Genomic DNA, 13544 nt, shown 5'->3' with positions numbered 1-13544 from the left:
TTTACTTAAATTTACTTAATTTGTCAGTGATTGGCCTCTCTATGGCTTCATAACATCCACAGTTCTTTATCTCCTCCGACCTGCTCTGCTTATGAAACTTTAGTCATGCACAAAAGGCCCATTGAGGAATAAGCTCTGATGTCAAGTGATTTGTTAAGTTAAGTTTGTTTTCATTTGGACATGTTCTGTTAATAAACAAGGTTTGCCTCACACTTATGGGTCTTGCATTATTATTATTATTATTGTCTTTATTGCTGACGGACTTTCTCAGTGTGCACAGGTGTGTTTGTTTGTTAAAAAAGCTGTTTGCTCTTTTTAATCAGCTTGGAACAAAAAGTTACCTGTGCGGGTCAGTCAATTGTTAAATTGTAGTTATAAGTGACATTATTTCATCCTCCTTTCTGCTGTTGCCCACATCTGCCAAAAGATGGCGACATTACCAATGATTCTTTGTGAGCGAAAGAAGGACAAGAAATGAGATCTGTTTATGGATAAGATGACGACCTAATATAATGGCTGTTTATTGGCTGTATGGTGAAGTGTTTCACAACACAGAGGGGCGGGGCTAGTTAAAAAACGTGGCGCGAATGAATTTCATCCTCGCCTTTATGACTTTTGCCCACAAGATCAATGCTTACGCTTTTGAGCGATAGATGTACTAAGAGAACACTCATTGGAATAAACGGGGCTTTCTGCCAAATGCTGGATTCATTTATCTTAACTGTCTATACTTAATACATCCATGCCTTTTAGCTACAAACTCTTAATACATTCATGCTTTTACGTCACAGTTACCAGCGTTAGCTGTAAAATGGTGTCCTTTTTGCAGTTCTCTCTGAGGAAGAAATAAGATTACCGGGTGTCTTAAAAGTGCTCTAAAGATGGCGACAAGTCGAACAAATAGCGAAGCTGTTGTGAAGGTACAGTTATGATTTGTTGACGTTTTTAGTCTGGTTTAATTTTACATTAAGTCATTTGTGTTAGCAAGCTGCTGAATGGCACGTTAGTCAGCTAGTTAGCTAAGTTGACTTAGTTAGTTATGCTAGGCCTTTTGCTTGTGACCATGACAAAACCAAGTACCAAACCAAGGTTATTAAAGTTTGGCATTTTCATTAGTAATCGTTTTTATTTAGTTTTTACTTTTTGTTTTTAAATTCAGTTTAGTTTTAATTAGTTTTTAAAACTGGTTTGCTAGTTCCGTTTTTATTTTTTGGAAAGGCTTGGTCTTAGTTTATTTTTTATTAGTTTTAGTCTTGTTTGTAATATGGGTTATATGTCAGGGGATTCCAAAAGTTCAGAAAAAAAGTATAAAAGTTTAGTATAAGTAATATGGATAGCCATGGATAGTACGGAATGGCTATACTCATAAATCCTGGGTGTTCTGACACTGTTTTTGCTTTTATATCAACAAATAACCCAAATTGATTGTTTTGATACTGTCATGCATAAGAGCTTTAGAACTCGGTCTTGACTCGGACTCGAACCTCTTTGGACTCGGTCTTGACTTGGTCTCAACTAGTCCTGGTCTCGGACTTGTCTTGGACTCGACAAAGGTGGTCTTGATTACAGCCCTAGCGTCCACCCTCTACAGAAGCAGTGCATTGCTGTTGCAGAAAAAAAAGTATGGCTTGAGTATTGATTTGTAATTATTTGAGACACATTTCTGTATCCTTGTCAGTTTGTCTTTTTGAATGTAGTAATTGAATGTTTGGATCCTGTCTGCAGGATAGTGGAACATTTATGACAGCAGATACCTGAAGAAGAGAAGCAAGGCTGTCTCCTACCTGCATAGTCACTTTTCAAACATACACAGTGCTTATTTCTCAGCAACAGAGTGCTCACCACCTGTATGGATGGCTGCATAAGGTGAAGCCAACGCAGCACTTTGAATAATTGTTATCCTTATTGTAGTTTTATGTATTAATCCCAGCTCAATGTACACCCATTACTCTTTTGACAGAATATATGAAATATCTCCATTGAAAAAGAAAGCTCCGGAGCTTGCAAGGGCCCTTGCAGACATCCATCAGGTACAAACACGTATATTTTCCCTGACTTTGTGCTTTCTTGTTCTTTTGTCTTTTCTTTTCCCGAGACGTGTGTTACCTGAACGTACTCGCGACCTGTCTTATCACTCTTCATTTTCCAAAACAAAATGCGAACGGTCAGCTGCAAGATCAAACTATCAGCTGTGTGGGACCCCAAACGGGAAGACTGTTTTGTTATGGGGAGCAAGTCAAAGACTCACTGTATGAAGGTATTTCATGAAAGTGGCTGACCCCAGCACTCCTTCATAGATTATGATAAGGTTACCTCAGAGCTGTCCCTGACTGCTTTTTCACCCCACAAGGAATGCTTTGCTGGGCGGTAGTGTGTCAGGACAACTGCATGTTTTTTCAGACTTAGATAAAGACTAATGTGACCAAGAACCCTGGTTGCCTTCAGTTGGGTAGAAAGGAAAAGTAAGGAAATAGTTTTGCTACGGCCAAAGTTTACAACTTACAGTGTAGATGGCCATCTGGAAATGATTTTAAGTGCACTGTAGGCAGCAGATGATTCACCTGACTTTATCTCTGTTGCTTGCTTTTTTATTCTCAGATTTGCAATTATTTTGACTCAAAATATCATAAGTTATACATTTCTAAAATAAGTTCCCTGTTGTAAAATTGATTTTTTAATCCATGTTTTTTTAGTAGCTGCTGAAGCAAATACAATAAAAAAAAAAAATTCTGTATTCTCGGTAGGATCATTGTCACCTTTAGATGGCAGCATTGTGACAAAAATAGTTTATGCTGTGATGTTATTTTCAAGCAGGGATATGCTAAAAAAAAAAAAATTCTATAAGGTGCTGATTTGGGTGAGGCTGACAGTTTTTTTCTTCTTCTCTAAATTCAAGATTAAACGTGTAGCTGGCCAATGTCAATAATAGCTTATTTATTTATTCATAAATAAAGTACACCAGTCTGAAGTCAGTGATTGGAAATAAGCAGTCTTGTTTGGAGGTAATAAATGCAGAACACATGCTTACAGACATTTCCATGTGCAATGCCATGGTACAGGAAAGAAGCTTACAGTAAGACCACATCAGAGACCTTATTCCTGTTTACATGATTAGGTGAAATGAATACGAGAGTTGGCTGTCAGTGGTACTGCCATCCCTGTTCATCCGTTCACGTTATTTGAAACCGATTTTAACATTACAAAAAATATATTTAACTGCCTTGCAAAAAGAAATAAGTGGTGGAATATGCCACTTCTGTTTTTTTTTTTTATATTGGTTAGATACAAACTGCTCCACTTTCGTTTTGGTAAAATCTGTTCAGAGTTAAGTAAAAATGTGTCTGTCAGGTATTCAGTTCATCAACAAGTATGTTTACAAGTAAACTTGCATGTACTTTTGTTTCTCTAAAAATAAGTCAAGGAAGCAGTCTAGGATTAGGCAACAATCAAACAGGATTTACAGGAGAGAGTGACCTACCACAGTGGGTAATCAGAAACAGTGATCAGCATTCCCTTCACACATCTACAGGACGTTTACCTTTACCATTAAAAAGACATTTGAACGCCTAGCAGAAAGACGAACATTAATTTGCAGTTCATGGATATTGAAATTTATTACATTTATATTTATTGCTCAAATTATGTTGGTAGGTTCATAGACAAACAAACAACATAAAATGAGACTTTAAAGTTCAAATTATAGGAAGTCAAAAGTACATTTTCTGCCTCAAAGTGACCTTTCTTATAATACGATTGATCAAAAACTAGCAAGCAAGTAATTAAGTTTTTAAAAAACCAACCACAATTTCAATATTTTTGTCTAACTCATCCAACTCTGAACTAAAAGAAAATTTGGAATCAATACTACTTCTGGTTATTTAACCAATTCTGAAGTTAAAAAATGTCAATTACCGTACAAAATCTAAATTTGAAGTCCGGTACTACAGGTTTCTCAAATGAATCTCAAACTTTTAACCTGCAGATTTTAATATTTTAGTATTTATAGATTAACTTTCCAAAGTGCCTATAGGAGCCTCCTTAACCCTTCAGGTAATGAATGTCCTAACCATTCCTCATTCGTCCCATTGGTGCATGAATATTGCATCCAAATTTAATTTAGGAATGATAGATACCTGTTGATTAGTCTTGAATTACACCAACATTTACCCTAGTCCACGTAGTTGTAGGCTTGTTGAGAGGTCCAATAGTTAACTGTCTCAAACTGTGTAGTTTAAATAATGCTGTTCATCGCTCTGGGCTGTAAAGTTGCAATGCAGGCTAACCTGGGAAATAACGTGCATACTAAGGCTGGAGAAGGAGAGCAGACTATTAGTTTCCATCTGTTGACTCAAACTGACAGAAATATTAGACAACAGAGGATTCTTTGGTAGGTGTGATGAACATAGCAGTTGGGCGTAAACATGACTTGTCTTAGTCTCTCTTGTAAGCTGAAAACTATACATCCACCGTAAAAAAAAAGAATAACAATGCTTTAAGTCCATTAAAAGTCGCGGTGAGGAAAACTGTTAATGTGACATCGGTTGGTACAGAAATGGAAACATGATCTAAATATTCCACCTTTACAGATAAATGCATATATTTGAATACAGCAAGGTTAAACAAACATATGACCTTTTAACTCAACATGAATCAAAAACAAGCTCTCTTAACTGAATACTGTGGGAAAATTGCACAAGTTGTTGTACTTTACAAAAGTAAAGGATAAGATCTTGTTTGTATATTAACAGTATTGCACATTGAAAAACTCGTTCTACAGAGTGTGGAACTCAAAGAACTAACCACTTTACTGTCACTACAGCACTAGCTCACATAGTACCATTACCTTTTCAACTATCCTATAAGTAACTACGGCAAAGCAACTGTTCCTTACACACAGAAGTTGATTGTAGATATCTTAATTATTTGGCTGCTATTTTATAAAATCTGTAAACCTACCACCTCCATTAATTACTTATATCCTTACAATTATCTGTAATTTAATTACAGTTTTAGTATTAGTTATTGGACAATAAAACTTTATTGGTGTTCTAATGGCTGGACAAAAATGGGAACGTAAGCACACTGGACCACAAACTAAGTTACACTTATTCAAGCCATCTGACACCATCTGAGCAGCACCCACATCACTCCTGGGTCAAATAGTGACTGCAACTGATTCTTAGCATTTGGTTAAATTAAATAGTCCATATGTTAGGTTGTATACCACATCATGACAATACAGGAAAGTCAAGAAGTTGTCAATCATCTAAAAGTGTGCTCAGTGTTTCTATTCTTTAAATTGGGATTCTAGAACCTCTAGGGATTCTATCTTTCTGTCACTGAACACTCACGTATTGCTCTACATGGCAAATTCCATTTATGTCTAAATATTTTAGAAAACAAATAATTTGCAAATGTTATTTGACTCTGGAGGACTAATCTACATTCAGTAAGTGCTGCTTAGTTTTTCATTTCACACTTCCTCCAACCCCCAGATACAGATACTGGTACAGCTCAAAACAGAAAATCTCATCGCATGATCGCCATGACCATAATAACATGTTATCATGATTGTTGATGTTGGCTTTGAAATATGAAAATCAGATGAGCTAGACTGGCTCTCATCTTCTTTCAAAACTTGAACTCAATCTCTCAGGTTTCACAACACAAATCCCAACACATCGGGTCATTCTGTCTTACAATAATGTTGCAACACATCAATTAATACAAAAATAAAGGCAACTATCATCTGTGGTAAACTAAGTGAAGTCTGTCAGACTTGCTTGTCCCTTTCACTGTTTGAATTTAACCCTGATGTTGTGGCTTTGTGTAAAAATAAAATGTCTTGAAATGACCTGAATTAAAATGTGATTTCCTTTGCTCGCAGTGATGGTCAAACATAATAATCAAGGCTCTTAAGGGGACAGTCCTTGGCTTGTGACAGGAACTTGGGAAAAACTTGGTTGATATTAGGAAAGGGCTGCCATCTCTCTTCCTCCAACCCTCTCCGTTGTACAGTATGTGTCCCATATTTATCAGTAGAAGCCTGTTGTCATTCAATCTCTGCTTCAGTTGCTGATGAGGAAACCTCCCATCCACCGTAACTTACAGGCAAACCAACGTCGCAGAGGGCAGAAGTATTCAAAGTGGAACTGCTGGAATTCAGGTGTCTTGCGGATGTCTCTCAGGAAGGCAATGTCCAGGTCTGACTCTGTCAGCATGATGAGGAGCAGCAGCAGGGCGAACAGCAGTCCAATGGTAACCAGGAACAGACGCAACACACTCAGGATGAACTTGTTCAGCTCCTCCACATCGCTCGGTGGTGATGACCTGCCCCTGACAATACGCAGTGCTCTTCTGCCGGAAGAAAAATCTGCTGGGTGGCCATCCTTCGACGTGCCTGCCTCCGACTCCTTCTCCTCGTTGCTGCAGGGGGCACCGTTAAGGTGACGAGCCAAAGGCATCTCCATCCCGTGTTCGGCCATAGGTGTTGGCAGCACGCTGTCGGAGGGGCTGTAGGCCTCATCTGAGATGACTGCTGACGTGCTTGCCTCGTTGCCATCCATCATGTGGCCCCGAGAAGACATGAAGGAACTGCCATGGGAGACGGATCGCACAGGTGTGGAGTGGGCGCTGTCACGAAGGGACTCCAGACCTGAAAAACCACAGCAGAGGAAGCCAGTTTATAAGGGAGTAGAGCCCAACCGATAAAGGATTTTTAAGGCCAATACCAATACGAATATTTTTTATTATTTAAAAATCCGATATGCTGATATATTAGCAGATATACTGTATACATTTTTAAAAAATCAAGAAACACGTTATAAAACAGATTTCCCTACTGTTATTTATATGTGTTCTCTCTAAAATATAATAATGGAGGAACATTAGAGGATAAAGTTCTGATAAATAAAATGTATTAAAATACAAACTTAAGATACTTAGTGCTTTGAACAAAAACATTAACAAAAGAAATAATCAGTGTTACCAACAGGGACGTTATAGAGTGCCCTCTGGTGGAGAAACTATCCAACACTCATAACATGGTTGACAGTCCGTTTTGTTTTTTAAATATTCATTTATCAGAATGAATATTTAAAAATGAATATTCATTTATCAGAATCATGTCATTATAAATTATTCTGATGATTGAATATCTAAAAAAAAAACTACTAGACACATTCACAGTTAAATAGGGATTCTGACATGACTTTGTTATACCTCAGACCTCTTAAAACTCATGAGAAATGTTTTATGTGTACAAGCCATCAATGCAAATGTTTGACTATATAGAACCTGTTCTTTCAGATGGAGTTTAATTAGTCCTAAAGCAGAGAGTTGAGTGTCTTGAAGTTTTAGAGAATCCTTAAGCACACTACGCTCTGCTGAACACTGTGCCAACATTAGTTATTGGGACATGGCCAGAAGAGAAGCATTATTTGTTTTTAATGGTTGGCTTGTCATGAGTCAAGACCTATGCTCAAGAGACCAATCCTGTCCTCCGGTCATGTGATCTACTGTAAGGCAAAATGAAATGAAATCATAAGAACAACTGTTACTCAGGTATCCATGTTCTCTGGAAGTTAGATCATGACTTTGTCCACCGCAATCGACTACAGCAACATATTCTTGGATCATTTCATAATTCGCTGTAGTATTAATTTGAGTTTTATTCAACATCTCCGTGAAACATTTGGCTCATTGTTTGAACCTTATTATTTAAGAGTAAGTTGTCCCAACTTGAATCTACAAGAAGAACCACAACAAAAAGGCAGCACTCCATAACTCTGCATGACAAAACCAGTCCCGGTTTTTACCTGCACAGTTTGCAGGCGGGTTGCAGCCATGGAGTTGGGATTGGACAGCTAGCCTGGAAGGAGTCCTGGAGCTCTGTCCCGACCCAGGACCAGAGCTTGAGGTGGAAGAACCCCCGGGAAGGGCGGGCAAGAGCGGTAAGACCCCCAGAACTTTGCCCAAGAGTCTGGGTCCCAGAGACAGCACGCGCACATTCACATCTCTATAGCAATGGTTAATCATGCGCAAGTGAACGTTCACCTTCGTCTTGATCCGGATCAGACACTTCACCATGGTTGAAGGAGAGAAAACAGCACCTGTTTAACCCTAATTGTGTTCCAAAAACCTTTTGCTTTGGTCCCTTTTCCCCTTTATCTGTTTGTTCTTAAAGGTGCCGCTCCTCTGTCTGTATCTTCCTGCTGTCTGTCTTTGTCTCTGACTGCGACTGGCTAGCTATGCAGCCCTCCCTTCTCCACAGCGACCTCTCACATGCTGGCAGGCAGGCTGACAGCGGCAGATGAATCGACAAGGCCCTGGAATGTGGCTCACTTGTGTCGCAGTTCACCTCGTCCCCCCCCCCCGCTGTCAGCCGTGAAACACATGGCATGGCCCTTGACAGCAGGTGCTATTTTTGGCTTAGATATTATTATCATCGGAAATGCCAGCACAGAGACCAACAGGACAAAACACAGGGGGTTTGTTTCAGTGTTGCAACAGTGGGGTGGGATGTCAGAGCTTGCTCTCTATGTCAATGACAAGAGGGGGCCTCTTTTGTTGAAAACAGACTATGCTATAAGTTTATTTAGTTGTAGGTAAGCACATCCACTGACTCACAGTGGCACCATTGGCAAAAGGTTAATAGCCAGTTGGAGGAAAGATGGGACAGTAAGTGCCCTTTATAAACAACAGGATGACTCTCATGTCAAAATAGTGTGCTTGCGTAAAAAAAGGCGAGATATGACAAAGTGAAGAGGGTAACTGACTGATACAAGTGGGGATTGTTCACATGGGGAGGCAACTTTGTCTAAACTGGATACTGTCTATATGTGTGAGTGTATTAAAATACTGTGTGAGAGCCTTAGGACCACAAAAATGTTTTCCCTTGGGATTGTAATCCATAGCTGAAACAGTCACATGGACTGAGAAAGTGATTCCCAACCATATTTTACTCCGGGGGTACACTTTGCCAAGTTGTATGTATGAAGAAATAAATCAAAGAAATTATTAATTAAAGTGCTCATATCATGCTCTTTATCAGGTTCATAATTGTATTTAGAGGTTGTACCAGATTAGGTTCACTTGGTTTAATTAAAAAAACACCATATTTTTCAACACATCTTTCCTCTGTGTTGACCTCTCCATTTTAGCTACAGAGTGAAGCATCTTACTTCTATTCCATAGGTAAGCCCTGCTAGCTAGTTAGAAGCAGAGCATAAAGGAGTGCCACATGTTTTCTGTTGGAGATAGTAAGTCCCCCACGGCTTTTTCACTTTGTAAACCAATTACATGCACAAAAAAGGAAAATAACATGAAACCAGAAAGGAAAAAAACAAAGCATAATATTAGCACTTTAAAAAAAATCCACATGATGATTAAGTCAATTGGGAGTGCATGAAAACTAGTTAGAAATTGAGTAGAGAAGTCCAAACAGTTAGCCAGAAGAACTGACTATACAATAGCTAGACTAAAGCGGGCCCATGCACACATTGACATCAAAGGGGAATTGAGTATCTGCCCTTTTTCTTACTCAAGAGAATATGCCCCTTTCTAGGGAGCTTTCATTTATATGTATATATATATATATATATATATATATATATATATATATACACACACACACACACACACACACACACACACACATACATATTCCTGTTTGTGCAAAGCTTTCCTGTCAAACTAATTCATTTATTGAATAAAACAACAAAATATACACCTTGGAGATTAGGCTTTGTTGAGTTATTGTTTTGTGTGTTAGGACACAATCTATAGTAAACGTTCATTAGGAATTTCAGGGCAATGACTGGTTTATTACATAAATAAAGCTTAGATCATTCTACAATAATTGCACTTCTCCATGTTTGTCCACTGATTGTCTTTGTAACAATTTGGCTACAATTTAGCACATTGCCCATTTAAAGAGTTGGGTTACTAGATTTATTAATAAATACTTATAAGAAGTGTCCCTTTTCACTTGCCCTTCACCATGCTCCCCAAAATCTGTATTTACTTGGACAAAATTAATGGATTGAAATAACTAAACTTTGTCGGATAGGGGGTGAAAGGGCTTAGAGTAAGTAATGTTTGCAATAGCTACAATTGATAGTTAAAGCAATACTGTAGTTTGTTAAAAATAATGGATACATGGTTGAAATGTCTATTCTGCCACTAGTGACATACACTGACAATTTAATTGTATACAAATTGTTATACAATATTAACTTTAATGATAAAGTTGTATAGCAATCACTCTAATACTGAACAACATCTCCTGAGAGAGGTGGTCTCTTGCTCACTCGCCCAGTCCAGATGTCAGAAAGCATGAGGACCTCCCGTCAGCTACAGAGGTTTTTTTGTACCAAATTTCTCTATAGGTTTACAGTGAGTGTGTGTTTTACCCTCCATGATGGAGATGTGCACAGCTCTTCGTCGGGTCCTGGGCACACTGGTCAAACGAGGGCCGTGAGTGATGGAAGGACAGCTCCTACTTGGCACCATGCCAGCTCTGGGGAGGAAAAACACACTTGTGCACAAATGGCATATACATCAACTGCACACATAACTGTTAATTAGCATGTCAGCTAGGAATATCTTAGGGCTGCAGGCCATATTTTCCATTTGTTAAGGATTCTAACCTGTGTATCTCAGGGGGGTCTCTCTTAATTTTGGCGCTTTGTTCCATTACCTCTTTTGCAACCTTTCCACTGAGAAAACATAAAAAAAGAAAATCTGTTATGTTTGTTATATCTATACAAAACGTGAACACTAAAACAAGCCCTGCAACACCATAGGCCATATGCATAACATTTTTAGCACAGGCTGTAAACTTGCTATTCATAACTTGTGCTCAATACAAATACTTTGTGAGCAATTCAATACCTGTATCTAAAGCGACTACCCTTGAAGAAGAGGTTACTACTGGACACAGTGCGAACTTGACTCGACTTTTCCAACCTGTGATGAAATAGAAAGAGAAAACATAATTTACATCATGATAACGATCATGCCTAAAATATTATTATGTCCGTAGTACAGTTTTTTGTTTCAGGTCTTATGACTCACTTGTAGAAGGCTTGATTCTCCACTCCGCACTTCCAAAGATGCTTACAGGCCTCAGGTGTAGGTGCAAAGTATGTCAGTATGATCTTCCTATCCTGTAACAGTACCGTAAATCCAGTACAGTAACTCCTAAATGCACTATATATAAATCATACTTCAACCAAACGCCATAGTCTTTCATATATACTGAGCTCTTGGCTACATTGCATTAGGACTAGAGCCCGATCGCTATACCGGCGGACCAATATTTCAATAATTTTCTACTATTAACAATCAATTACTTTGGCTCCCAATGAATAAAACAAGACCATACTCATTTCTTACTGAGCTCTGCAGGCTAGAAAAGGTAAGGTTTTAATAATGCATACACATACCTCCGTCTGATTTGCATATATATGGAATGTCTTTGCTTCAAACTTGAGTTTGGTCACCTCCTCCCTGAGTTTAAGATACAGACAGACAGACAGACAGACAAATGATGCCAAATAGAAACAGAAGACAAAGTAGAAAATAGGAGCAAATATCAGAACAAACAGAGAGATGGAGGGAGAAAATAAAATAAAAGGTAAGGTTGGTAAAATATTAATTGTTATAAGGTTGAATGTGTTTTTATTTTAGTGTTGAGAAGTCTCAACATTCCAGATTGCAGTCACAGAAAATGACAACAATAAACTGCAAGAGATGGAGAAAAAACTGATTTCTACAACAGCACAAAAAAACGTCTTAGTTTCTCAGCTAGTTGTTGTAAAGGTTACTTATATACTCTTCTATGGATCACTGGTTACTTTTTTGGATTCCTTGTTTACTCCTTGCAAATAGAAATTTGGAATTGCTTTACTATCTGACATTATTTTGAAGAAGAGTGTAGCAAAGTTGTACTAGATCACTCGCAGTGTTGACATTTAAAGATTACAAATATGGACTTTAACGTTAAAAAGCTTGTTTGGAGTTTGCTTGCTCTTTGTGCAACCTGTCAATTAAGGGAAGATATATGCTCATAGAAGTTTCTTCAATCTCATTGCTGTTTTTTTTAATTGTTTTTTAAATGTCTGCTTGATTTGTACATTGCACTGGCCCATATGGATCTTTTAGGATTAACTTTTTCTTTACACAAACAAGAAAGTCCCGCTAATTAATGTGGGAATGCACATACACACATGCTGTAGCCTTTGATTTAAACAAGGTTCAATTTTAACCATTTACTATGTCTGAACTTACCATTTCAGTAAATGGACCCTCCTGTTTCCTTGTAGCACAGTGAATCCAAAAGGAGTAAAGGCCAGAAAAGCTGGGTTGCCAGACACATCCTGACAGGAACATATACCCATTTTTTTGTTATTGTAGAATGAGATTTTTAATACACAGTGAGATTAAATTTCCTACATTGATAAAAGGACACTTTAAGACAGAGTGTAACACATTCATTTTATGATTTGACTTTATAGGTCATCTCACATTTACTCAAATAACATTATGAATAGACTCATAAAAAGCGCAAGGTCATGATGATATAAAACATTGGTTTAATAAAGACCACCTTGCATGGATGAGGGTCCACTCCGTACGTTTCCAGCATCTGAGCCTTGTGGAGGAAGTTGAGCTCTGACGTTTCAGGACTCTGACCTCTGGGAGAAAGGAAAGCCAGTCAAGGGTTTCAAAGCTTACTGTGTGTAACGTTTATTCCATTTCCTTGTCATTTGATTGAAAGGTTGTGCCTTTTTTTGATAAATAAGATGTCAAACACAGGAGCAAATGTATGGAAGAAGGAGCGCATTTTCCCCCATGTTACATATCTTCTCTATAGTTTTGAATTCTGCCAGCATTGTGATGAGAAACGTTTAAGGCAAAACCCTTAAATGTTTTTTTTTTAACCTGTGCTGATTTGGTGGAAATGAGCAATATAGGGCAGTGAAAGACAGAGATAAAAAGATCAGAGAAAAATACAAAGATTCTTCCAACAACGGCATCATCAACATCATCAACTAGAAGAGTAGCAGGATGCTCTCGGTGCTAAGGTTACCGTGTGTACCTGCTGAGGCCTTGGCATGCACTGTCTGGCACCCTTCAACTTTAAGGCAACTTTAAATCAACCTGACTTGTAGATGTCCCCAGGCACAAAACATACACTGAGTGCATCTATGGGAGCATAAATAACTACCATCCTGATGACACAAAATCTAAAAAAGTGGTCAGCCTTTGCCAACACCACCAATCTTAGGTGTTAGCAACCAGGCAAAGCTGATTCTTCAGATGATATAGTCAAAGTTGCACACCAACACCTCTTTAAAAGTACAAAAACATGGACCAGAGGAGGGGGGGTGAGGGTCATACGCTGTGTAGAAGAATGAGTGGAGACTGTGGAAAAACCCCACTTCAGACCTGAAGAATGTGTGAATAATAATAATAATAATAAACTTTATTTCAGACCCAGGGGGATCCATATCAAAATAAGAACATATACAAACACAAAA

The 13544-nt window shown here is 38.2% G+C and overlaps 1 protein-coding gene across 4 annotated transcripts in view; it reads right to left on the bottom strand.

Annotated features, from left to right (window-relative positions):
* Positions 1 to 2923: 2923 nt before the first annotated feature.
* Positions 2924 to 13544, bottom strand: part of LOC117957562 (FERM domain-containing protein 5-like) — a 68134-nt gene continuing 57513 nt past the window's right edge. For all 4 annotated transcript variants that reach the window (XM_034897369.1, XM_034860257.1, XM_034867464.1 and 1 more), the window contains 8 exons: positions 12611 to 12698; positions 12292 to 12380; positions 11448 to 11511; positions 11077 to 11168; positions 10894 to 10968; positions 10650 to 10718; positions 10413 to 10519; positions 2924 to 6655 (listed from right to left, as the gene is read on the bottom strand). In XM_034897369.1, the coding sequence (XP_034753260.1) occupies positions 6069 to 6655; positions 10413 to 10519; positions 10650 to 10718; positions 10894 to 10968; positions 11077 to 11168; positions 11448 to 11511; positions 12292 to 12380; positions 12611 to 12698 (1171 nt within the window). In that variant the 3' untranslated portion in view covers positions 2924 to 6068. The remainder of the gene's footprint in view (positions 6656 to 10412; positions 10520 to 10649; positions 10719 to 10893; positions 10969 to 11076; positions 11169 to 11447; positions 11512 to 12291; positions 12381 to 12610; positions 12699 to 13544) is intronic.

Source organism: Etheostoma cragini, chromosome 1, assembly GCF_013103735.1.
Source record: "Etheostoma cragini isolate CJK2018 chromosome 1, CSU_Ecrag_1.0, whole genome shotgun sequence".
In the NCBI taxonomy this organism is placed as follows: Eukaryota; Metazoa; Chordata; class Actinopteri; order Perciformes; family Percidae; genus Etheostoma; species Etheostoma cragini.
Note: the sequence above shows the minus strand (reverse complement) of the source record. Positions and strands in the feature narration are given on the sequence as shown.